The sequence below is a fragment of the Oncorhynchus gorbuscha genome, linkage group LG09 (assembly GCF_021184085.1).
Source record: "Oncorhynchus gorbuscha isolate QuinsamMale2020 ecotype Even-year linkage group LG09, OgorEven_v1.0, whole genome shotgun sequence".
Taxonomy (NCBI): Eukaryota; Metazoa; Chordata; class Actinopteri; order Salmoniformes; family Salmonidae; genus Oncorhynchus; species Oncorhynchus gorbuscha.
The window spans coordinates 58,694,445-58,718,793 of NC_060181.1; the positions used below are offsets into that span (position 1 = coordinate 58,694,445).

General features: G+C 42.4%; 1 protein-coding gene across 2 annotated transcripts in view; it reads left to right on the forward strand.

The window, feature by feature from the left end:
• Window positions 1–24,349, forward strand: part of LOC124043833 (sodium-driven chloride bicarbonate exchanger-like) — a 51,082-nt gene continuing 26,733 nt past the window's right edge. Inside the window, exons 1-7 of one of the 2 annotated variants that reach the window (XM_046362858.1) lie at window positions 1–302; window positions 4,853–4,879; window positions 16,748–16,829; window positions 21,368–21,511; window positions 21,947–22,085; window positions 23,435–23,595; window positions 23,884–24,072. In XM_046362858.1, the coding sequence (XP_046218814.1) occupies window positions 255–302; window positions 4,853–4,879; window positions 16,748–16,829; window positions 21,368–21,511; window positions 21,947–22,085; window positions 23,435–23,595; window positions 23,884–24,072 (790 nt within the window). In that variant the 5' untranslated portion in view covers window positions 1–254. Of the gene's footprint in view, window positions 303–4,852; window positions 4,880–5,573; window positions 5,826–16,747; window positions 16,830–21,367; window positions 21,512–21,946; window positions 22,086–23,434; window positions 23,596–23,883; window positions 24,073–24,349 lie in introns of those variants that run through there. The other variant, XM_046362859.1, reaches the window with a different exon arrangement.

A 24,349-nucleotide genomic window follows, 5' to 3' on the forward strand; every position in this document is an offset into this window, starting at 1 on the left:
GGTAATCTATTCTGCCGCGTCACGACAAAGCAAATAGGATGCTCGTGGTTTGTTAGCATGGATATAATATAAACTGCGCCCCTGTGAGGAATAATTATCTGGCAGGGCTTCCCGACTGCTAAACATGTGACCATAGCGTGTCAATTCGTGGTTTTTCTGTACCGCACTTTTCAGACCTGACAGAAATAGTGAAAAGAACAGTTGACTACCACCATTCCATACACACGGATCCATCATTGTTCACGCAACAGAACATGGACATCAAGGACCAAGGAGCTCAAATGGAACCGCTGCTGCCAACGGTAAGGAGCCACTCAGCCCCCATTGTACTGCTCTCAGCGGACGTTATTTTCTTTGTGGCGCACATTGCCTACATCCCGCGTGCATCGTTATGATCCACATATTTTGGCCGTGAAAGTGATTTAGATGATGACAAGTAGCATGTGGAATGTACTACAGTGACACAGCCGATATCACCAGCGATATTGACACCATTAGATAAACAGGAAAGTCGGTATAAAAAAATCTGCTACCGTGGTTATATCAACCACCTGCAGCAGCATAAAATATGCCATATTCTGTTCACACACCAAGCGTTCTAACCTATGCATAAATGTGAAATGCAATTTTGGTCAAGGAAATATTTTGGACAGCTTTGATTTGATGTTATGAAGACATTCTATTATAGGCTTCCACCTCTTTTCATTATAAAATCAGTGCATTTAGATATAGTTCTCTTTTCCTCAATAGTCTATAGACTCGTGTCATGTAGAATATAATAGAGCAGAATTCTTCATTTTCTTCTAGGAGGAAATTCCTTGCACAAGGATTTGGTGAGTCAAACAGGACAAATTATACCACTGGGTTCTAAAATATGAATATAAACATATTGCTCATAAATAAAGAGTGAATCTGTATAAAAAAAAGCGGTCTTTCTGTGACTGAAGAGTGTATCTCACCATTGCAGGCCTATACACATTTCATTAATTTCCTAATTATAGTTAGTAAGTGCTCCTTCTCTGGCAGATGACATTTGCTTTTAATTTGGTAAAACCAGTGGTGACCCCATGCACCAAGGTCATGTAGTACTGTATATGAACCCAGGGAAATAGATTGTACAGTATGTTTACACGGACATCCACCGATTCACAGACACATTTAGTGCAACCTATGAACTCATAAGCCTGATTGATCTATGAGGTTGCTTAATCATATCCTAGGGGATAGTCTCAGGGTGCCTGCCAAGTGCCCTGCTAACGATCAGAGAGCCTTGAGTTAAGTGATCAGACAAGTTGCATACATCCCAAATGGCAGTATATTCCCTTCACAGTGCACTAATTTTGACCAGGGATCACAGGACCATGGGTGTCTGTAACCAGGCAGAAAATTGTATTCAATAATTGCTTGTGGGCAAAGTTACAACTTGTATATAGTTATAACTTGTAGCATAGTTTATTGCTTATATCTTGCACTGCATAGAACTGGGACAGTAATTTGGGTTGGCTGCATTGGGGGGTGATGGGCTTCCTAAGGGAATATCCAGCAACTGCACGGGCCTCTGATGTCAGCCTCAGTTTAGCATGTCTGTGAGTGCTTGTGGAGTTGCTTAGCATCCGACCGCAAGGTGCTACAGAGGTCAGTGCATACGGACCAGGACAGGTCCAAGCTCCCTGCCCTGCCATTCAGGACCCCTGCCATTTAGGACCTCTATACCAGGCTGTGTCAGAGGACGGACCTAAAAAATGGCCAAAGACTCCAGCCACCCTTTTCATAGACTGTCCGCCGCTCTGCTACCGCACGGCAAACGGTACCGATGCACCAAGTCCGGAACCAACATTAGACTGCTAAGTAGTTAGTTAATTAGTTAACCAAATAGCTACCCGGACTATCTGCATGGACCCTTTTTTGTGCAAACTTTTTTTGATTCATCGCAAACACTGCTGCTTCTGTATAGTATCTGTCCTGTTGACTAGTCACTTTATTCCTAGTTATATCTACATATCTACCTCAATTACCTCATATCCCTACACATCGACTCGGTACTGGTATATAAGCCAAGTTATCGCTACTCATTGTGTTTTTATTATTACTTTTGTTATTACGTGTTTTACTTCGATATTGTTGCTCTATTTTCTTTCTCTCTGCATTGCTGGGAAGGGCCCATAAGTAAGCATTTCGCTGGTAGTCAACACCTGTTGTTTACAAAGCTTGTGACAAATAATGTTTGAATTGATTTGGAAGGAAGGATGCAACGAACGTTTTGCAAACTAGTCCAGATTAAATTAAAAACAAAACATGTTTATGCACTACCGGCATCTGTGCTGCTATAATCACTTCCGAAGAGATTTGTTTTCATTATCCATTTGCTGTTGACAGTAAAAGCAGCTTTTTATATAACCCCCAAAATACAATCCTCTGTCTGCATTGACTGGTGTGGTGAATGACAGGTGGATAAGCCTGTTCTGATCCTGTGCTTAACACTGTCTTGTACCTATGTTCTACCCAATTAATTAGAAAGGTTGTGAATCAGAAAGCTATCTGGGTTGTCGAGAGCCATGTGCAATGATGAGTTATCGCTTCTGCCTACAGCACCATTTTCCTGACTAATCTCTGTGCCCAAAAATGTGATTTGACAAGCTCATTTTCAATCACCTCACACACTTATCACACACTTATCACACACTTATCACACACTTATCACACACTTATCACACACTTCAATCATCAGTCATTTGATTTAGATTAGATTATGTATACTTGATTGTCTGTTGTTCACATACATTTACTTTGCGTTCAGAAAAATCCACAACAAAAAGAGAGAGTCATAAGGAACATACAAACAATTTAGGGAAACGACAGCTTCAAGGTCCAATGCAGCCTTTAAAAAAAACATCTCAAAATCAAATCATTTCTGGGTTACTATTAAATAATCCTTAAATACCATACTTTAATAGTTTTCCATTAAAATGGTCAAAAATAAACAAAAATAGCCTTTTAGCAAAAACATTTTTTTTCTCTCAAAAACTAGGACTGCCTGGTCTGAGTGGGGAGGGATATGTAATCTGAAAGTAGCTGTTATTGGCAGAAAGATTTTGAACTATCTTTGTTATTGTTCTATATTAACTTACAGTATACCGCCTGGTGATGTCACCAGGCAAGCCAAAACTCAACCCATGCAAAACCTGGGCTGTGTTCAGTACGTTTTTACATTCTGGAACATTACATTGAATGGAAACGGTGCTGTACGGAACGACCAGTCGAAAAACAGCGAGGGGTTGGGGGTTGGGGAACACTGTCAGCATGGCCATTTCCCTTTAAATAGGTCACTCATTGCTTCAAGCAACACCTTCGCCATACCCAACAATCAGGAGCCAACGTACCTCAAAATCTATCAAATAGCCTTTCCATTTTAAGAATGTACAAGAACGTTTTGGCGAAACGTGTTGTTCAGTACAAACCGTACCGCAAAGTAGCGAGCGTTCAAGTGAACTGAACACACCTCTGCTAATCAGAAAGTCCTGTGTAGATTGTATTTTCAACCAACCAGCAGCGAACACTGATCAAATCCCTTCACACTTTTACAGTGTTAGTTTCATCAGCTGTTCATCAGCTCTACAATATGATACAAAACACAGGAAAGACAGCATTTTGACTGCACTGGGCCTGCATCTTCATCGGTTACCTGTAATGAGAGCCTCCTCCTTTTCTACATAACATGTTAGTGGCGTGTAAAGAAATATGCACACATGGCTTCGCTGCATTCATATATATAAGACTCATATTCAGAGGCATCATCATTGCACACAATGTATATAGACTCTCTTTTTTCCCTACTGTGTTATTGACTTGTTAATTGTTTACTCCATGTGTAACTCTGGGTTGTCTGTTCACACTGCTATGCTTTATCTTGGCCAGGTCTCGGTTGCAAATGAGAACTTGTTCTCAACTAGCCCAACTGGTTAAATAAAGGTGAAATAAAATAAATAAAAAGAAATATATATTGGATATTCTTTCATTATGTTCTAGTCCAGTAGTTGTTCAAAGCTATCTATATGCCGGGCTCCCCCTTGGCAAATATTTGGCCTAAAGTAATTCACTCGCTGTCCTCAACCCCGCTGAGAAGACCCGGTGGCTCAAACGGATTTGATTGATGAACCACAGGTGAAGCATTTGTGGAGATCTTTGCCTCCAAAAGCCTCTTTGAATACCAGGCCGCATCCCACATTACACCCTATTAGGCATGGGCGATATACTGTTCATACCGGGGTATTTTGAAATACCGACGGTATGATTTTCAGTACCGCGGGGGCTGCGGGGGGTATCGTGCTACACCACTACCTATAACCACACATGAAGTATAACTATAAGAAATCTAAGATGTGTCAAGTAAATTATATCCAGCTCAGGGCTCCAGCTATGCATTTGGTTGGCTAACTTGCTAGCTAAGTGGTTACATGTCAAAGTTCAAGCTTCTTGGTTACAGCAGAGATATTCAACCCCCGTCCTGGATCAAGATCCCTGTTTCCTAAATGTTTGTTTAATTCGTTTTATAGCGCCTCTTGTGTGTACTTCTGGTAATACTGTGTACCCCGGTATGGTACAGAAACGGTGTGATGGTATAAAATCTGGATACCATCCAACCCTACACCCTATTACTTTATAGTGCACTACTTTTGACCAGGGCTCTGCAAAATGGATTAGGGTGTCATTTGGGACGCAGGCGCAAGACTTCTGGAAGGCAGGACAGCTTCTGCCTTGCACAGGTTACTCAGTTGCTTTTGAAGTTGTTAGGTTTCATACCATGTTCTTGCTTGCCTAAAAAATGCTGATAATGACAATATTGTCTTTTCAGGTGTCAACTCCTGGAGGCAGAAGTGTGGTAAGTTAACCCTCTGATATATTTTTAAAGTGCTTGAAAATGTTCACTGGTCTCTCTGTCGAAGCACATCCCAGTGTGACTACAATAGATTCATAGAATCAATCCTTAACAATTGATTTCCTTCATTGTCAGTGTGAGTGTTGTCCTTGTTCAATCCTGGCAGTTATACACAGACAAATATTGTTCTGGTACTGGGAGTCAATGCAGCATTTACAATAATGAAGTTAGGCCCCTACACTGCACAGAAGGGTTTTAGTTGGCTACATTGGTGAGATGGCTTTCCATCTTTTGTATTGCCCCTTGGCTTACCTGAGCTCCAATCAGCACAGAGAGAGAGAGAGAGAGAGAGAGAGAGAGAGAGAGAGAGAGAGAGAGAGAGAGAGAGAGAGAGAGAGAGAGAGAGAGAGAGAGAGAGAGAGAGAGAGATCAAGGTCAGGCCAGAGTGGCTGAGCTGACAGGTCATGCTGCAGATACTGGGAACTCGCCCAGCAGCCCCAGGGGAGTCGCAAGGCGATGCTCTGTGCTCTGCGGTGCGGTATGGAGCAGCGCAGCGATGGCAAGCTGCTGCTACAGGGGCTATACACTGAAAGCCATACAAAAGAGGGAAACACAGTGGCTTAGCACCAGCTAGCTCCCTCTTAGATAAGAGGCTGGACACCAGTGATGTCACTGCTGTAATCTCATGCAGGATTGGTGGATAAATGGCTGAATCAACAGAGGCAGTGAGTGGTGCGTTTGTAAGTCGGTTCCTGGCATGTTGAGAGGGTAGATTGCTTAGCCGCGTGTGTGCCTGTCCTGGCAGCAGAGGCACGCTGGTACTACGGAGCTCAGCTCGGCTCAGCCTTCTCTCCTCAGCACAGCAGCACTCTTAACTACAGGAGGAAAGGGAAAGGTCATGCATTCTGCTGGAGGCTTGGATCCCAACAGTCGCTTTTATTCTTTAAAGGTATGCCGGTGCTCTGTTTACTCTGTAACGGTATGCCTGTGCTCTGTTTACTCTGTAAAGGTATGCTCTGTTCTCTGCTCTGTGTTTGGGAGTTTCTTTCATCTCCGGGTGTTCTTAAGGTTATCTAAGGTTAAAGGATGTGTGTTTGATGCTGGTGTTTGTTGGTGCTGCTGATAGCCTTTCTGGAAATATCTGTGCACCTCAATGTCAAACAGCTTGACTTCATCATGCATGCAGTATCCTGTTCTTTAATGACATGTCAAAGGGAAAATTTAACACAAGGACGCACTATTTGAATGGCTTTAGTTTAATGGCAGAGTTAACGTTGTATGTAAGTGTACAATGTTAACTCTGAGAGATAGGAGGAGATAGGAGAGTGATACAGTAGAGGACAGGTGGCAGAGAAGAGAGAAAGGAATGAGGAGAGAGCAGAGAGGAGAAAGGAGAGAAGAGAGAAGAGAGAAAGGAATGAGGAGAGAGCAGAGAGGAGAAAGGAGAGAAGAGAGAGGAGAGAAGAGAGAAAGGAATGAGGAGAGAGCAGAGGAGAAAGGAGAGAAGAGAGAGGAGAGAAGAGAGAAAGGAATGAGGAGAGAGCAGAGGAGAAAGGAGAGAAGAGAGAGGAATAAGGAAAGAGGAGAGAAGAGAGAGGAGAGGAGAGAGAGGAGATGGGAGAGAATAGAGAAGAGAGATGAGAGTGGAGAGAGGAGAGAGATAGAGGAAAGAGAGGAGAGTGGAAAGTGGAGAGAGAAGAGAGAAGAGAGAGGAGAGAAGGGAACAGAGAGAGTAGAGAGCCTATCCTGCTGTGTCAGCCATTGATTCCTGGGATGCAGGAAAGGAGATAAGTGCACTCATGTGTACTCTGCACCAGCAAAGGCAATTTTGTATTACAAAGCCTATTGGGTCTCTGTCCCTTGGATGTCATTCTTGAGTCTTCGAGATGTGCCAACTTTGTTGGGGAAAAGTGATTGGAAGTTGAACAAGACTGTATTCACTGTACTATGTAAGTTGTGTTCTATGCCAAGCTGAGCTCATCTGAGCCCAGTGTTGTTGTCATTATTATGACGCTGCTGGCCTGGTGCTGATGCCGCCAGAGTGACCATTGCCATATGCAGGGATCAGACCCCTCGTCCAATGAAATCACTTTGGCTGCTCCCAGCAATCCTCCAGTCCTCTGCCCTTAAAAGATGGCTTTGCTTTGAGCGCACGCCACTCAAACAGTGTGAGTTAGGCCAACCCTATTCATCATCATCATCATCATCACACTCCCTATTTCCACCACTGTTGTTCAGGACATGTATTGTAGCCTACCAACCTTTGGTCGTCTTTTTACTCTCGTTCCTCATTCCTACAGTATGTCATGCTTCTATGCACTTATGTCATTCTCATTAGGGGTTTTGGATATAGCCCACCAGGTTAGTCCCAAACCCCGCACATTGAGAGGTGTTCTAAGAGTGTGAAAGTAGGTCACAAGCCATTGCTTCTGGAGAACAGTTAGATGAACCCTAAAACAGTTGTACACTACTTTAACTCTCTACACGCACCACAACATATGCATTTGGCCTACAGACAGCAAAGAAGGCTATACACGGCAAAACATAAACACGCTTCGGGAAGCAGTAACAGAATACAGTAACGGCTCATTTTAATGTAGGCTAATGTAATGTATCGCGAAACAAAATGTGCAGTGTTGTACTTTAATCCTGTAGCACTGCACAGACTTTGATCCCTCCTGTGTATTAGCATTCAGATTATCACCCTGGGCCTTGGCCATGGAGTCTGACCCATGTGCCACTGCAGCTGTGGATGGACAGCAGTGTCCTTCAGCATCCAAATTGGCCCTGGTGTCCTAGCTCTGGTCCAGGGCGTTGACGTGCGGCTTGCTGACGCTGAGCCGCCTTCTTCTACAAGATGGTTCAGCATCTGTAAGCTGTGCGTAGACGTCCTGGACCAGAGCTTCTGATGACCGAAACAGGTTTCAGTTAAACATGTGGCAAGACAAAACCATAAAGTAAAAGAAATTCTGGGCCCTGGTCTAAAGTACTTGGTCTGTGCTTTTTTTTTTGTCATTACACTGTCCCTCCACCCATTCACACACATGACATCATCCCACAAGTGTATGTTTTGTGTGAGAGGGCATAGTGCTGACTGAAGAATCAGTACAGTACTGCTGTATTCTAAGCTAAATTGAGCTTTTTGATGCCAGCAAGGTTTTCCCCCACTTGTTTGGCTTATACTCTAGACAAAAATCGACTTATTTTTGTTCCTAAAAAAGTAGGTTTCATCTGAGTTTCCGATCGTCTTAGTGAACAGCATCAAAATAAAGCTGATTTCATCATTCTTAGTGTACACGTTCTGTACAAGATGCTAATTCTTGGCAATGTTTCTAAATATTTGTACTGCGTACATGGTGCTTTATGTCAAACTCTTCTATTTAAAAATGTTAAGCAATTTCTATGACTGTATTTCAAGTGTATGTAGTATAACCTGTTCAATTGGCTTCAGTTTATTGAGTGCAGTTTTGTCCAGTCACTGGGTCCAATGTTCACAAGTATGTGGTACATTTTCACAACTCTTAACACAAACCTCAAAACAGAAAGTCAAAATGGCTTGTTTCAAAACTCTAAGCACATGTTCAATAGACTACATACAACACACAACATCATATAGTCACTTTTTCATCTAGAAAATACATGTTTCACATTGCAATATATGTTCATATAAAGTAATTGCCTTTCACCACGCAATGCTCTCATTACTTTTGCTATGATTCTCTTCTCTTTTGTTAAAATACATCTTACTATTAGTTCATCCGATTGCACTTCATTGATGATCACTTAAACATTTGGTAAACTTATACACACTGCTTTACTAAAATTGCATTGGACAATAAAGTACTGTAATACTGTAATATATGCCATTTACGTAGCAGACACCTTTATCCAAAATGACAACAGTCCACACATTTTGGTATGTGACCCCAGTGGGAATTAAACCCACAAATCTGCTGTTGCTCGTGCCATGCTCTTGTGAACTGAGCCGCGTACAGTACCACTACAATACATAAGCATAAGACAATACTATAAAATACAATACAAGATTACATTCCAGGTGGATGATGTATGATTGCCATCCCCATGAGCATACGACCCGCAATTTACAGTACTGTAGCATACTACATTCAAAGCTCAATTTTGAAACATGTATCTTGCTATTGGATTAACCCGTTGTTAAAATAACTAAACTGAGAAGATATCATTATGTTGTGTTTTGGCGATTAAATCAATGGACTCATGATATTTCACAGTAAACTCATATTTTGGATCAATGGTTGTGTGGTGAAGGATGTCCACAAACACAATGAAGACACAATGAACGGTTTTGAATATACGACTGGCTGCATTACACGTGTTACCAAGCGAGCGTTGCGCCTTTTCATTTTCAGTAAGTATTGATTACCCATTTATTTGTCTCTGCTCGCAAATCTTCCTCCTGAAAAGTAGGCTTTATTCTGTAGTCCTATGCAAAATGTAGCAAGTGTTGCTGTCATCATTCTCGCTGCTTACAGTTCAGTAGCCATACCTGCGAGATCAGGTGTGCGTGTCAACTAAAATATGTAGGCTATAGCCTATGCAAGGGCAGAGAAGCACAGGGAAGTTATCTTTCCAAGGAAATGTAAGTACTCTCTTCAAACTACATCTAGCATATTGGCTGATATAGCCCAGTAATACAATATAAGGCCGATGTGAGAATCTCTGGTAATTTAACTTATTTCTTAAGTTATTTATGTGCTTTTGATATTGCCTATAGGGCGCAAAATTGCTAGGACCTTGGCTGGCAAGTGAGCTGCGTCACATATGCCTAAAATAACATTTGTGGGATTGCGGTTGGGTTTGGGACCCGTTTTTGTGGTAACAGGTGAGTCAGACAGAAAGCCAGCGGGGGTGGGCGGGAGCGGGATGAAGAAATCGGTCCACGCAGACCTCTCCTGTGCACCATGTCAGTGAAGCCTGTAATGTTAGAGCTGTGTATTACTATGTCAGTGTGAAAAGTAGGGAATTAGCTAGGGAAACTGACAGATCAATAACGTTACATTGCCATACTGACTAATAACGGTCAGTATTCCTCTAACGGTACATCAAAGGTATCCAAATGTATTTACTTCCGAAACAGGACAAAAAAAAGGCTGTTCGTTAGCGATATGAGGTCCCCCAGGGGACCGGTAATTTAAAAAACAACACTTTCTGTTAAATAAAATATCAATAAATTAGAATAAAAAATCAAATTTTTTACAACTCTTGAGAACTCCATTAAGGAAGTAATTATATCCCATGAGGTAATGGTAAAATAGACTAGAGACAGGTGTCCCTCATTCAGGGGCAGCGCTCTCTCTCTCTTCTTCGTGTTCTGAATCACACATAGGACTATTGCTAGATTATAAACGTCTTCCTAAATATAGTGTATACATAGCCCATTTTAAACTCACCCAATGTCTTTAGTCTTGCTAGTTAGGTTGATTAGGTCTCACCAGGAAGTCAGAACAGAGGTCAGAGGTCAGTCAGTCCTATTAAGTATTTTCTTTCCCTGTACTTCCGAAACCATTTAAAACCATTTCAAATAGTTCTATCATTCTGCGTACCCAGTTTACAACCAAATTAAAAAGACCCCACACAATAAATCAAACGCGGTATTAACTCCAATAACAAATATTCATAACCGGTGGGTTGTGTGCCCATGTGTGCTGGTTTGTTTTTTAAAACGTAGGGCAAAAACAAACAAACCAATGGTCAGGCCTTACTTATTTGTGAGCTCCCTCTACGGCCGGATCAGGTATGTTTATACTTTATAAAACTGCAGAATTTCACTAACTGTTTTCCCAATTGGGAAACATTTCAAAGAGAGAGATAGGGACAGGGACTGTCCCCATCCTCTCCTAAAATAGAAAATACAAATTTCATTAGTTTTCACTTTGCTAAATCTTAAACCATTTTACTTTCCAATTAATCTACACCTCTGTTTCCTTTAACTCAGAAGCCCTCTCAATCACCATCACCCAGTACATTTCTCTTCCACTTTAACACTTGTTTCCCTCTACAATCTCTGCTATACTCTTTCTCTTTCTGTCTAACGTTACTTTACCAGGTGAATGAAAGGTTTTAAATTATAGACAAAACAAAACATGATAACTTCTGTTCACAGGTAGGCCACTGTCCCCCCCCCCCACTCATTAATCATTTTTTGTATAAAATGTAAAAGGCACTTTTAGGTTTGGCAACCCCGATGCTGGTGCCTGACACAATTGCTTCTTTAGCTTGACAAACGCTTCCTCACACTATTAACTCCACTCTATTTTTTTTGTGACCCCTCCTCCCTTTCGTCAATCCTATAAAGCTATTTCAGAATAAGACGGAATAAAGTATCTCACGAGATTGAAAAACCCCTAGGGTTTTCCTGAGTCTGGGAGGTAGAGGTCGACCGATTGTGATTTTTCAATGCCGATACCGATTATTGGAGGACCAGAAAAGTATATTAATCTGACTATTTTTATATATATTTGTAATAATGACAATTACAACAATACTGAATGAACAATGAACACTTTTATTTGATCTTAATTTAAACATAAATAAAATCAATTTAGTCTCAAATAAATAATGAAACATGTTCAATTTGGTTTAAATAATGCAAAAACACAGTGTTGGAGAAGAAAGTATAAGTGCAATATGTGCCATGTAAAGAAGCTAACGTTTAAGTCAACCAACTATTTATCTCTATACCATTTGTATTTCATATACCTTTGACTATTGGATATTCTTATAGGCACTATTATCATGACTTCTGCCGAAGTCGTTGCCTCTCCTTGTTCGGGCGGTGCTCGGTGGTCGACGTCACCGGTCTTCTAGACATCTTTGATCCATTTCTCATTTTCCATTGGTTTTGTCTTGTCTTCCCACACACCTGTTTCCAATCCCACTCATTACCTGTTGTGTATTTAACCCTCTGTTTAACCCTCTGCTCCCATCATGTCTTTGTCAGAGATGGTTTTATTGTCAGTGTAGTTTTATGTTGTATAGGTGCGCGTCGGGCCCTCGTACCCATGTTTGTTTATGTCTGTATATTTTAGTGTTATGGAGCATGTTACGTGGTCAATTATTAAAAGTCTCAATTTTCACTCCATTTTGACTTCCCTGCCACCTATACACACGACGCTGACAACTATAGTATTGCCAGGCTAATCTCGGAGTTGATAGGTTTGAAGTCAATAGCCCTGTGCTTCAAGCATTGCTTAGCGCTGCTGGCAAATGCAGTAAAGTGCTGTTTGAATCAATGCTTACGGGCCTGCTGCTGACTACCACCGCTCAGTCAGACTGCTCTATCGAATATCAAATCATAGACTTAATTATAATATAATAAACACACCGAAATACGAGCCTTAGGCCATTAACATGGTCAAACCTGGAAACTATAATTTCGAAAACAAAACGTGTATTCTTTCAGTGAAATACGGAACCGTTCCGTATTTTATCGAATGGGTTGCATCCCTAAGTCTAAATAATGCTGTTACATTGCACAACCTTCACCCAATATCGGCTCCACTTCCGTCGCCATGTAACATTATCCGGGTATTGTTACTGGTCCTATGGTCAGAGACATGGATAGTAGTCCTGTTGCTTTCGATTCTGCCCATTTCCCCACTAAATATAAGAAGACAGCTTTTGGGGTCACATGGACAGGGTGAGATTGGAATAATAGTATTTATGTCAAGAGAAGCAGGAGCTGGATTATGTTTTATACAGATTAAAAGTCATTTATTTTTATGGCATAAAATGCTTTTCTTTTGAAAGACGTGCTCTCATGTCTGTGAGCCTGTGTGTGTGTGTGTGTGTGTGTGTGTGAGAGGTGACTCAAATGTAGAGCATATGGCACAACAAACTACCGGATCCTTCAAATGTATGCAGGCCTATCCAATGCTACAGTGTGTTGCTGACAGTCAATACTGATAAACCAATCAAAGTGTAGACCCGGCGAGCAAGACGGACAAAAACACAGCATCCAATGGCACTTTGTAGGGGGCAGTATCATTGAAGTGCTGCATTTACTAGCCTTCCCACAGTTCACTCGCTCCACCTGCTAGCTGTTTGAAGAAATATATCTTCATATGTCCTCTCTCTCTCTCTCTCTCTCTCTCTCTCTCTCTCTCTCTCTCTCTCTCTCTCTCTCTCTCTCTCTCTCTCTCTCTCTCTCTCTCTCTCTCTCTCTCTCTCTCTCTCTCTCTCTCTCTCTCTCTCTCTCTCCCTCTCTCAGCTGTCTCAGCTGTCTCTTCAAAGGTGCCCTTGAGGCCGACAGACAGGCAGTGTATGTATCTCTTGCGGACGTCACTGAGTGGGCTGGTGACGTGCACGCTCCTGCCTCTTCCTGTAGTACCAACCTCCCCCATTTCCTAGGAGTTCTGGTCATATGTCCTCCAAGCTGCCACATGCACACATTAGCAATTGCACTTAGTAGCGTAGTAAGTGACTGGAAGGCACTAAATAAGGCTTGTTAAAACGTAGAGCTGTGAACTACTGTGAAGGCTTGAGCAAAGCTCTGATGATTTAGTGGTCTTGTCAGGCCAGCTGTGTGTCTGGGGATACAGCAGGCCGTGATAGAGCAACAGTACTAGTAGAAGTACTTGCATTTAGATTAGAGGTCGATCGATTCAGATTTTTCAGCGCCGATACCGATTATTGGAGGACGAAAAAGCCGATACCGATTAATCGGCCTATTTTAAAAACCTGTATTTGTAATAATGATAATTACAACAATACTGAATGAACACTTATTTTAACTTAATATAATACATCAATAAAAATCAATTTAGCCTCAAATAAATAATGAAACATGTTCAATTTGGTTTAAATAATGCAAAAACAATGTTTTGGAGAAGAAAGTAAAAGTGCAATATGTTCCTAGCTCAGAACATGAGAACATATGGTGGTTCCTTTTAACATGAGTCTTCAATATTCCCAGTTAAGAAGTTTTAGGTTGGAGTTATTATAGAAATTATAGGACTATTTCCCTCTATACCATTTGTATTTCATTAACCTTTGACTATTGGATGTTCTTATAGGCACTTTAGTATTGCCAGTGTAACCGTATAGCTTCCATCCCTCTCCTCGCTCTTCCCTGGGCTCGAACCAGGAACACAACGACAACAGCCCCCCTCGAAGCAGCGTTACCCATGAAGAGCAAGGGAAAAAATCACAGGCTCAGAGCGAGTGACGTTTGAAACGCTATTAGCACGCGCTAACTATCTAGCCATTTCACTTCGGTTACCATTTCATCTCGGGAGTTGATAGGCTTGAAGTCATAAACAGTGCAATGCTTGACGCACAATGAAGAGCTGCTGGCAAAACGCACAAAAGTGCTGTTTGAATGAATGTTTACGCGCCTGCTTCTGCCTACCACCGCTCAGTCAGATACTTAGATACTTGTATGCTCAGTCAGATTATATGCAACGCAGGACACGCTAGATAATATCTAGTAATATCATCAACCGTGTGTAGTTAATTAGTGATTATGATTGATTAATTTTATAAGATAAGTTTAATGCTAGCTAGCAACTTACCTTGGCTTACTGCATTCGCGTAACAGGCAGTCTCCTTGTGGAGTGCACAAGGAATAATTAACTGTAAGGTTGCAAGATTGGATCCCCCGAGCTGACAATGTGAAAATCTGTCTTTCTGCACTGAACAAGGCAGTTAACCCACTGTTCCTAGGCCGTCATTGAAAATAAGAATGTGTTCTTAACTGACTTGCCTAGTTAAATAAAGATTAAATACCGGTGTAAAAAAAATATCTATATATTTTTTGGGCAAAATCGGTGTCCAAAAATACAGATTTCCGATTGTTATGAAAACTTGAAACGGCCCTAATTAATCGGCCATTCTGATTAATCGGTCGACCTCTAATTTAGATGGAACACTATAGGGTTTGTGTTCCACTCAAGCAGGGGTGAGACAGCTTGAAGTTCTTGGGTTGTTGGATTTCCTGGCCATCTCGGCTATTCATAGGTTCTTATGGTTTGCTAGTAGCAACATAACATTTGGACTACAACAGCCATCCTGAGACCATAACTCAAGTCATAACAATGACAAAGCATAAGTCACTTATTTATTGCTGTTGCACCTGCTCACAACCTTGTGAATTATTATCACTGTCATGTTTGGTTGGGAGTGGAAGATTTGTCAATGTGAGTCTGTAATAAACATTAATAATACACCACATCTGGACAAAGTCTGATCAGGATGAAGACTGCTCAGTTGGAGATTGTAATTCCCAGGGTTTCGAAGGGGAAATCTTTTGAAATTCGATTTGTGAACACCTTGTCATGTTGTGACACCCAGTACCCAAAACGACCACAACGCTCTCTCTCTCTCTCTCTCTCTCTCTCTCTCTCTCTCTCTCTCTCTCTCTCTCTCTCTCTCTCTCTCTCTCTCTCTCTCTCTCTCTCTCTCTCTCTCTCTCTCTCTCGACAACAACTCTCTCCCTCTCTCCCCCCTCTCTCTCTCTCTCTCTCTCTCTCTCTCTCTCTCTCTCTCTCTCTCTCTCTCTCTCTCTCTCTCTCTCTCTCTCTCTCTCTCTCTCTCTCTCTCTCTCTCTCTCTCTCTCTCTTTCCTCCATCGATTATTTTGGCTAGCAGAAGCATCTTGCCGTGCAGGATTGTGTGTGAGGTGCCAAATGTGTTAAAATTGTGTTTAGTAACTGCATCACAGTTAATTCACAATGGGACTGAGTGGTTATTCTCTCTGTTGGTAAGTGTTTTTAGAAGAGGCTCTCTCAGACTGGGGCTTTGCTAAACATACACAAATCCTTACTATCCAGCTGTCTTTAATGAAGTATTCTGAGGTTAACCTCCATCTTACAAATGTCTTATATACTATAGCCCGTCTGTTATGTTGCCCTGTTTTAACCTTCTCTTGGCCCAATACTTGGGCAGCATACGTACTAGTTTATGTTTCTTGTTACTCTGGAAGTACGTCATCGACATTTGGTCATGTTATAAACTCTTGAGTGCTTTGTTGTTTACTTTCTAGTAGATATTGAGTTGGCCACATTGAAATGCCTACGTGACCTGGCTACTATGTGCCTGATGCAGCACCGAGACAACAAGCGCGGTGTGCCGTTCTGATGAACCGCATTGTGATCAGTCTGATTCACTGCACCTCAAAGCAACCGTGCCTAACGAGACTCCTGGGTATTATGGATGGAGTCTGTTTTAAAGAAAATATATTCTCCTGGGGAAGATAATGAATGTAATCACTATATGGATTCAACATTGCAATTGTTCCCATGTTGGAACAAAATTACCGTCAAGCAATGCACATAATCACTACTACACCACTTTAGGTTTCAGTTGTTGATTGGCTGCTTGGCTGGTTTAGAGGCCTGTCCAACAATGTGTTTGACGATTATGACTACAGTATTTTCTCGATTAGTTGAGCAGACATGCTATTGGTTGCCATGGAAACTGCCTTATTAAAGTGGTTAGTGTGTTTATTCACTGAGCTCAGTGAGGAAGCACACAGAAGAGATTGTTTGTCTCAATGGGTTTCTTCCTGGTTACGTAAAGGTTAAATAATAAAAACACATTTAAAAAAAGGTCAACTGCTATTAAAATGCTCTCTGCTGTAAATATCAACACAAGGACATGCTATCTTAATACCATGGTTTAGACTAGAGATATACCTTTGATAAGATTTTTTGTGATATTCAGTAGCCTAAAGTAGCCTAAAGTCACATGCAAATTTTACAAAACGTTATAATAATAATAACGCGAATAATGACGCGTGAAGAATAGAAAAGTAACAAAGACAGACCATTTCTGACCATTTCAATCATCCTCTAACAACAGATACTGACAGAACTCTGTCTGTCCTTCACAGAGAAATGATGAAGAGGCTGTGGTGGACAGAGGTGGAACCCGGTCCATGCTGAAAACCAACTTTGAAAAGGAGGAACTCGAAGGTACACCAACTTTATGAAGTACAATGCCTTGAGGCCTTAATTCAGTTTTGAGGAAGGAAGACTCGAAGGCCACCTACATGGCATCCAGAGAATAGGTTGTTTTCTAGACTGAGGCATCTCCTGCTGAGACAGAGGCTGTCCTAATATGGACTCCGTACCCATGAGACTACAGAGGGTGGCAACAAAAGAGCTGCTTGAGCACACAAAAGCACAGAGCTCCAGTAACAGTATCAAGAGTCCGCAGAACCATTTATGCGGAGCTTTCAAGGACATTACTTACAATTCATCTCATCTTCATTTCCAGCCATGCATTCATCATAGCACTGAAGGCAGTGATTAGTCCTGATACCCTAGTGGTCGGGGCTGGGATAACTGGGATTGGTTTGAACAGCAGAGGCTGCTAGCTGCCTGACCGTAGCCCCAGGCCTGAAGGAGCACTCACAAAGCTGTGTTTCTCCCTGAGGAGAGAGCAGGCTGGAGTCTGGGTGGATTACCCTCACACTGTCACAGCACCACATCTATTCAGCCTCACTGATATCGGCAGGGTGACGGTCCACCCCTTCTGCCTGCTCATCCTCCACCAATCTGCAGCTCTGGTTGTGTACACCATACGGTTTGTTTTGAGTTTATAGATGAGACCAGTGTGAATGACTCATCAATTGCAGAACATTAGACATATTTATATAACTACCTATACAATATTCATGCACACACGGTCAAATATTTACCATTTATAGATGGTAAAATATACTTTGCAATCGGTGTACTTCACTCAATAGTTTGCTTTTCCCGTATTACATTGACAACTGTGCCATTTATGTAACTCAGTTTAACAGTAATATGACATCGAATATAAATAAGTATCAAAACGGTTTGATATCAAATATTAGCTTACATGTCAAATCTGTTCACTATTTTTAGGTGAGTTTTTATTAAATTATTTATTCATCCTACCAGATGATGCTCTAAGGGGGTTTTAAGGGAACCCAATCCGGTATTTTACTTCTGTGGCAGATGTTGAAGCTAAGAACATTCCCAGAGATGTATTTTTAGACTTAGACTGATACAAAGTCATGATATAAGTAAAAGGGGTTGCATACGTGCCAGTTCTTTAATGTCAAATAGATGTGTGGTAGGTATCGCTCAATGAAATACCAGTGACATGACCTTAGAAGCATGAATCCAGATTATTAGAAGTCACAGTATATTCATTCAATTTTGTAATGCTTTATTTTTATTTTTACAGCCCCGTTTAAGCTGGTATTTACTCGGTATGTACTGTATTGAGTAACAAACTAAGTCATTTATTTTCTGTGGGCATATTGCTGTTGGAAGTTGACCGATATATACAAACAGAAGGAGTAGGCGGAGTCAGAAGGAGAGAGAAGGAGTCAGAAGGAGAGAAGGAGTCAGTAACTCAGAAGGAGTCAGTAACTCAGAAGGAGTCAGTAACTCAGAAGGAGTCAGTAACTCAGAAGGAGTCAGTAACTCAGTCAAACTCAGAAGGAGTCAGTAACTCAGAGTCAGTAACAAACAGAAGGAGTCAGTAACTCAGAAGGAGTCAGTAACTCAGAAGGAGTCAGTAACAAAGAAGGAGTCAGTAACTCAGAAGGAGTCAGTAACTCAGAAGGAGTCAGTAACTCAGAAGGAGTCAGTAACAAACAGAAGGAGTCAGTAACTCAGAAGGAGTCAGTAACAAACAGAAGGAGTCAGTAACTCAGAAGGAGTCAGTAACTCAGAAGGAGTCAGTAACTCAGAAGGAGTCAGTAACTCAGAAGGAGTCAGTAACTCAGAAGGAGTCAGTAACTCAGAAGGAGTCAGTAACTCAGGAGGAGTCAGTAACTCAGAAGGAGTCAGTAACTCAGGAGTCAGTAACAAACAGAAGGAGTCAGTAACTCAGAAGGAGTCAGTAACTCAGAAGGAGTCAGTAACTCAGAAGGAGTCAGTAACTCAGAAGGAGTCAGTAACTCAGAAGGAGTCAGTAACTCAAACAGAAGGAGTCAGTAACTCAGAAGGAGTCAGTAACTCAGAAGGAGTCAGTAACAAAGAAGGAGTCAGTAACTCAGAAGGAGTCAGTAACTCAGAAGGAGTCAGTAACTCAGAAGGAGTCAGTAACAAACAGAAGGAGTCAGTAACTCAGAAGGAGTCAGTAACTCAGAAGGAGTCAGTAACAAAGAAGGAGTCAGTAACTCAGAAGGAGTCAGTAACTCAGAAGGAGTCAGTAACTCAGGGGTCGGTAACAAACAGAAGGAGTCAGTAACTCAGAAGGAGTCAGTAACAAACAGAAGGAGCAGGCTGAGTCAGTCACTCAGAAGGAGTCAGTAACTCAGAAGGAGTCAGTAACTCAGAAGGAGTCAGTAACTCAGAAGGAGTCAGTAACAAACAGAAGGAGTCAGTAACTCAGAAGGAGTCAGTAACTCAGGAGGAGTCAGTAACTCAGAAGGAGTCAGTAACTCAGAAGGAGTCAGTAACAAACAGAAGGAGTCAGTAACTCAGAAGGAGTCAGTAACAAACAGAAGGAGCAGGCTGAGTCAGTCACTCAGAAGGAGTCAGTAACTCAGAAGGAGTCAGTAACAAACAGAAGGAGTCAGTAACTCAGAAGGAGTCAGTAACAAACAGAAGGAGTCAGTAACTCAGAAGGAGTCAGTAACTCAGAAGGAGTCAGTAACAAACAGAAGGAGCAGGCTTGAGTCAGTAACTCAGAAGGAGTCAGTAACAAACAGAAGGAGCAGGCTGAGTCAGTAACTCAGAAGGAGTCAGTAACAAACAGAAGGAGCAGGCTGAGTCAGTAACTCAGAAGGAGTCAGTAACAAACAGAAGGAGCAGGCTGAGTCAGTAACTCAGAAGGAGTCAGTAACAAACAGAAGGAGCAGGCTGAGTCAGTAACTCAGAAGGAGTCAGTAACAAACAGAAGGAGCAGGCTGAGTCAGTAACTCAGAAGGAGTCAGTAACAAACAGAAGGAGCAGGCTGAGTCAGTAACTCAGAAGGAGTCAGTAACTCAGAAGGAGTCAGTAACAAACAGAAGGAGCAGGCTGAGTCAGTAACTCAGAAGGAGTCAGTAACAAACAGAAGGAGCAGGCTGAGTCAGTAACTCAGAAGGAGTCAGTAACTCAGAAGGAGTCAGTAACTCAGAAGGAGTCAGTAACAAACAGAAGGAGTCAGTAACTCAGAAGGAGTCAGTAACTCAGAAGGAGTCAGTAACAAACAGAAGGAGTCAGTAACTCAGAAGGAGTCAGTAACTCAGAAGGAGTCAGTAACTCAGAAGGAGTCAGTAACTCAGGGGTCGGTAACAAACAGAAGGAGTCAGTAACTCAGAAGGAGTCAGTAACAAACAGAAGGAGCAGGCTGAGTCAGTCACTCAGAAGGAGTCAGTAACTCAGAAGGAGTCAGTAACTCAGAAGGAGTCAGTAACAAACAGAAGGAGTCAGTAACTCAGAAGGAGTCAGTAACTCAGGAGGAGTCAGTAACTCAGAAGGAGTCAGTAACTCAGAAGGAGTCAGTAACAAACAGAAGGAGTCAGTAACTCAGAAGGAGTCAGTAACAAACAGAAGGAGCAGGCTGAGTCAGTCACTCAGAAGGAGTCAGTAACTCAGAAGGAGTCAGTAACAAACAGAAGGAGTCAGTAACAAACAGAAGGAGTCAGTAACTCAGAAGGAGTCAGTAACTCAGAAGGAGTCAGTAACAAACAGAAGGAGCAGGCTTGAGTCAGTAACTCAGAAGGAGTCAGTAACAAACAGAAGGAGCAGGCTGAGTCAAACAGAAGGAGTCAGTAACAAACAGAAGGAGCAGGCTGAGTCAGTAACTCAGAAGGAGTCAGTAACTCAGAAGGAGTCAGTAACAAACAGAAGGAGCAGGCTGAGTCAGTAACTCAGAAGGAGTCAGTAACAAACAGAAGGAGCAGGCTGAGTCAGTAACTCAGAAGGAGTCAGTAACAAACAGAAGGAGCAGGCTGAGTCAGTAACTCAGAAGGAGTCAGTAACAAACAGAAGGAGCAGGCTGAGTCAGTAACTCAGAAGGAGTCAGTAACTCAGAAGGAGTCAGTAACAAACAGAAGGAGCAGGCTGAGTCAGTAACTCAGAAGGAGTCAGTAACAACAGAAGGAGCAGGCTGAGTCAGTAACTCAGAAGGAGTCAGTAACTCAGAAGGAGTCAGTAACAAACAGAAGGAGCAGGCTGAGTCAGTAACTCAGAAGGAGTCAGTAACTCAGAAGGAGTCAGTAACAAACAGAAGGAGCAGGCTGAGTCAGTAACTCAGAAGGAGTCAGTAACAAACAGAAGGAGCAGGCTGAGTCAGTAACTCAGAAGGAGTCAGTAACAAACAGAAGGAGCAGGCTGAGTCAGTAACTCAGAAGGAGTCAGTAACAAACAGAAGGAGCAGGCTGAGTCAGTAACTCAGAAGGAGTCAGTAACAAACAGAAGGAGCAGGCTGAGTCAGTAACTGCTCTGAATGTAATCATGTATCTCCTTGTGTACTTCTTACCTTATCCTCCATTATTTTGTCTAAATCTTATTTCTCTCTCTGTGATGGCTGCCTCCAGGTCACAGGACACTCTACATCGGGGTACATGTCCCCCTGGGAAGGAAGAGCCATCGGAGGCATCGGCATCATGGACATAGACACAGGAAGAGGAGCAGGGAGCGGGACTCTGGAGTGGAGGATGGAAGAGAGTCTCCCACATACAGTGAGTCTTGCCACACTAGCTGGCTGGCACATTTCAAAGCAGCAGTCAAAGTGTCTGGTACCTTGGGGTAGAATAATGCAATTTTCCTCCTCATCATCTGTTCTTACAGTATATCATATTTCTATCATCTTATAGGTGATAGGATTCTGTAATCACATGTTACGTCTATATGGCTGCATAATGCATTTCAAAAGAGGGGATTCTGTCTACACATCGCAATAAATATATACATTTGAATTCAAAACTCATCAAATATACTCATGAAATATACCCATGAAAATAGTAGCTATGTTTATTTTTACAAAAGTGAAAAAGTGCAAATGTGCAAAGTTCCCGAAAGTGTATGTGCATAACGTCCTGCAGAGGTCCGTAGTCAGGGGGTGTGTATGGCAGACAGTACTGTAAGTGATGACCTTATTGGACCCTGTGCTTCAGACACGCCATCCCAGAGAGTGCAGTTCCTCCTGGGCACAGAGGATGACGACGAGGAGCACATCCCCCATGACCTCTTCACTGAGCTGGACGAGATCTGCCTGAAAGACGGAGAGGAAGCCGAGTGGAGGGAAACCGCCAGGTAGGGAGTCACATGACACACCCCTGGCCCGTCAGCCAATCACGGACAAGTCCATGTTATTACTGAACGCTTTTAGTCAAATCCAACGTAATCCATAGGTTGTTTTTTTAACCTGTTGCTTTTTAATCATGCTAAGTGATTAAATTGTTATATACACAATATGATTTAGGATCTATAATGTATTCCTTATTGCAATATCATAATGTCAGAAACATTAAACAACTGTTACCTGAAAGAGTTAACGTTACATAAAGAGAGATTGTTGTGTAACCTTGGAGATGGGCTATATAAAGCTCTAATTATAAGACTGCTGTATGAGCAATGCATGGGAGCCCAGCTCGAAAGGAAATGCTTGTTTACTTGGAGTACACAAGCATAATGTCTGGACTGGAGAAATATCCTGTTGTGCAGTGCTATCTGTGCTACAGTGCATCTAGACACAAATGTCACGTCATTGACTGACAGAGCTTTTACTTGCCATAGCTTGTCAGTTAGTCAGTCAGTTGGTCACTCAGTTAGTCTGTCCCTGCCACGGTGTACGGCGTTCAGTTGTCCTGTGAGTAAAAAAAGGTTTATGCCGACACAGAGTGACACTTATTCTGTATTGTCTTGGGAAAGTCACCTGTTGAAGTGTCCAATGGTAAAAAAAAAAATGTTTTTTTTGGATAACCAAGTCCCTCAGTCGAGCACCTGATTCCCTTTTTTGTTCAAGCTGGGCTGAAATGCATTTGGGTAGGCTTTTGGGTAATGTCTGATGTGTCCTTGGTGTCCCCATCAGTGTAAGTTGAGATCTATCAGCACATGGCTTCCAGATGGCTAGACAGCTGGCTGTCATTTATCCCCTGGTCCCTTGGCTCAGTGTTACTGGTCTGCACGCTTAGAAAAAAGGGTTCCAAAAGGGTTCTTCAGCTGTCACCATAGGAGAACCCTTTTTGGTTCCAGGTAGAACCCTTTTGGGTTCCATTTAGAACCCTGTGTCGAAAGGGTTCTCTCTGGAACCAAAAATGGTTCTTCAAAGACTTCTCCTATGGGGACAGCCAAAGAACCCTTTTGCAAAGGATCTCAGGTATTTACCAAGGGAAATTGGGTGCAGGTGCGCTCAGATCATAGAGATGTATAGAGATCTCTAGTGCACAAAAGCCTGTATAACCCGGGAGGCGCCATTTGAGGACTGAAATGTAGCGATCACTACACATCTCTATGGCTGCTGCAATTTTAGAGACGGTTAACAAAAAAGTGCCATTAGAGGAACAGTTAGCGAAAAAGTGTGAGAAAAAACAAGAGCCCTTTTCTACAGTTCTAGACCACACATTCTTCTCTAAGAGTGCGGGCACTTGTGCCTTATGCAGGTGGCTGAAGTTTGAGGAGGATGTGGAGGATGGAGGGGAGCGCTGGAGTAAGCCCTACGTGGCCACGCTGTCCCTGCACAGCCTGTTCGAGCTGCGCAGCTGCATCCTCAATGGCGTCGTGCTGCTCGACATGAGGGCCAACTCCGTGGAGGAGGTAGCAGGTACGGTAGAGCACAGAGTGGCATCTGGAATTACCCCGTACACCTTTGTCGTATTCCTTAGTGCATACCGTAGCAAAAGGATTTGCGTGAAACAAAAATCAGCATTTCTTATTGGACAGTTGCAGCTAGGTCCCTCACCGTTTTGGCCCGTTTGCTTCTGTTCCGTTCCTAGTGAATACGACCCTGTTCTATGATCTTCATTGTACAATTGTGAACATTGCAATCGGAATGTAATGGACGGTTTCCTAGTTGCTGTTGAGCTGTTGACTGTGTGGTCCTGTTTGTCAGACATGGTGTTGGACCAGCAGGAGACCACAGGTCCACTGGGGGACGAGGTGAGGAGGAAGGTGAGAGAGACCCTCCTCAAAACGCACCATCACCAGAACCAGAAGAAGTTGGCCAATCGCATCCCCATTGTCCGCTCCTTCGCTGACATTGGCAAGAAGCAGTCCGAGCCCCACTCCATGGACAAGAACGGTCAGTAACAGGCATCCCTCTGCTTAGGGTTGCAGAATTCCTCTAACCTTCCCAAAATTCCCAGGTTTTCTAGAAATCTTGTTTGGAAGATTCCTGGCATCAGGAGGGAATAAGCAGGGAATCAGTGAATCCTCCAACCAGGATTTCTGGAAAACCTGGGGATTCTGGGAAAGTTACCCAGAATTCAGCAACCCTACTGCTGCTTCAGTTCTCCTCACTTTGTACTGCTGGTCATAGAAACATTGAAACTGGAAGTAATCTTGTTGTAAGTAGACCT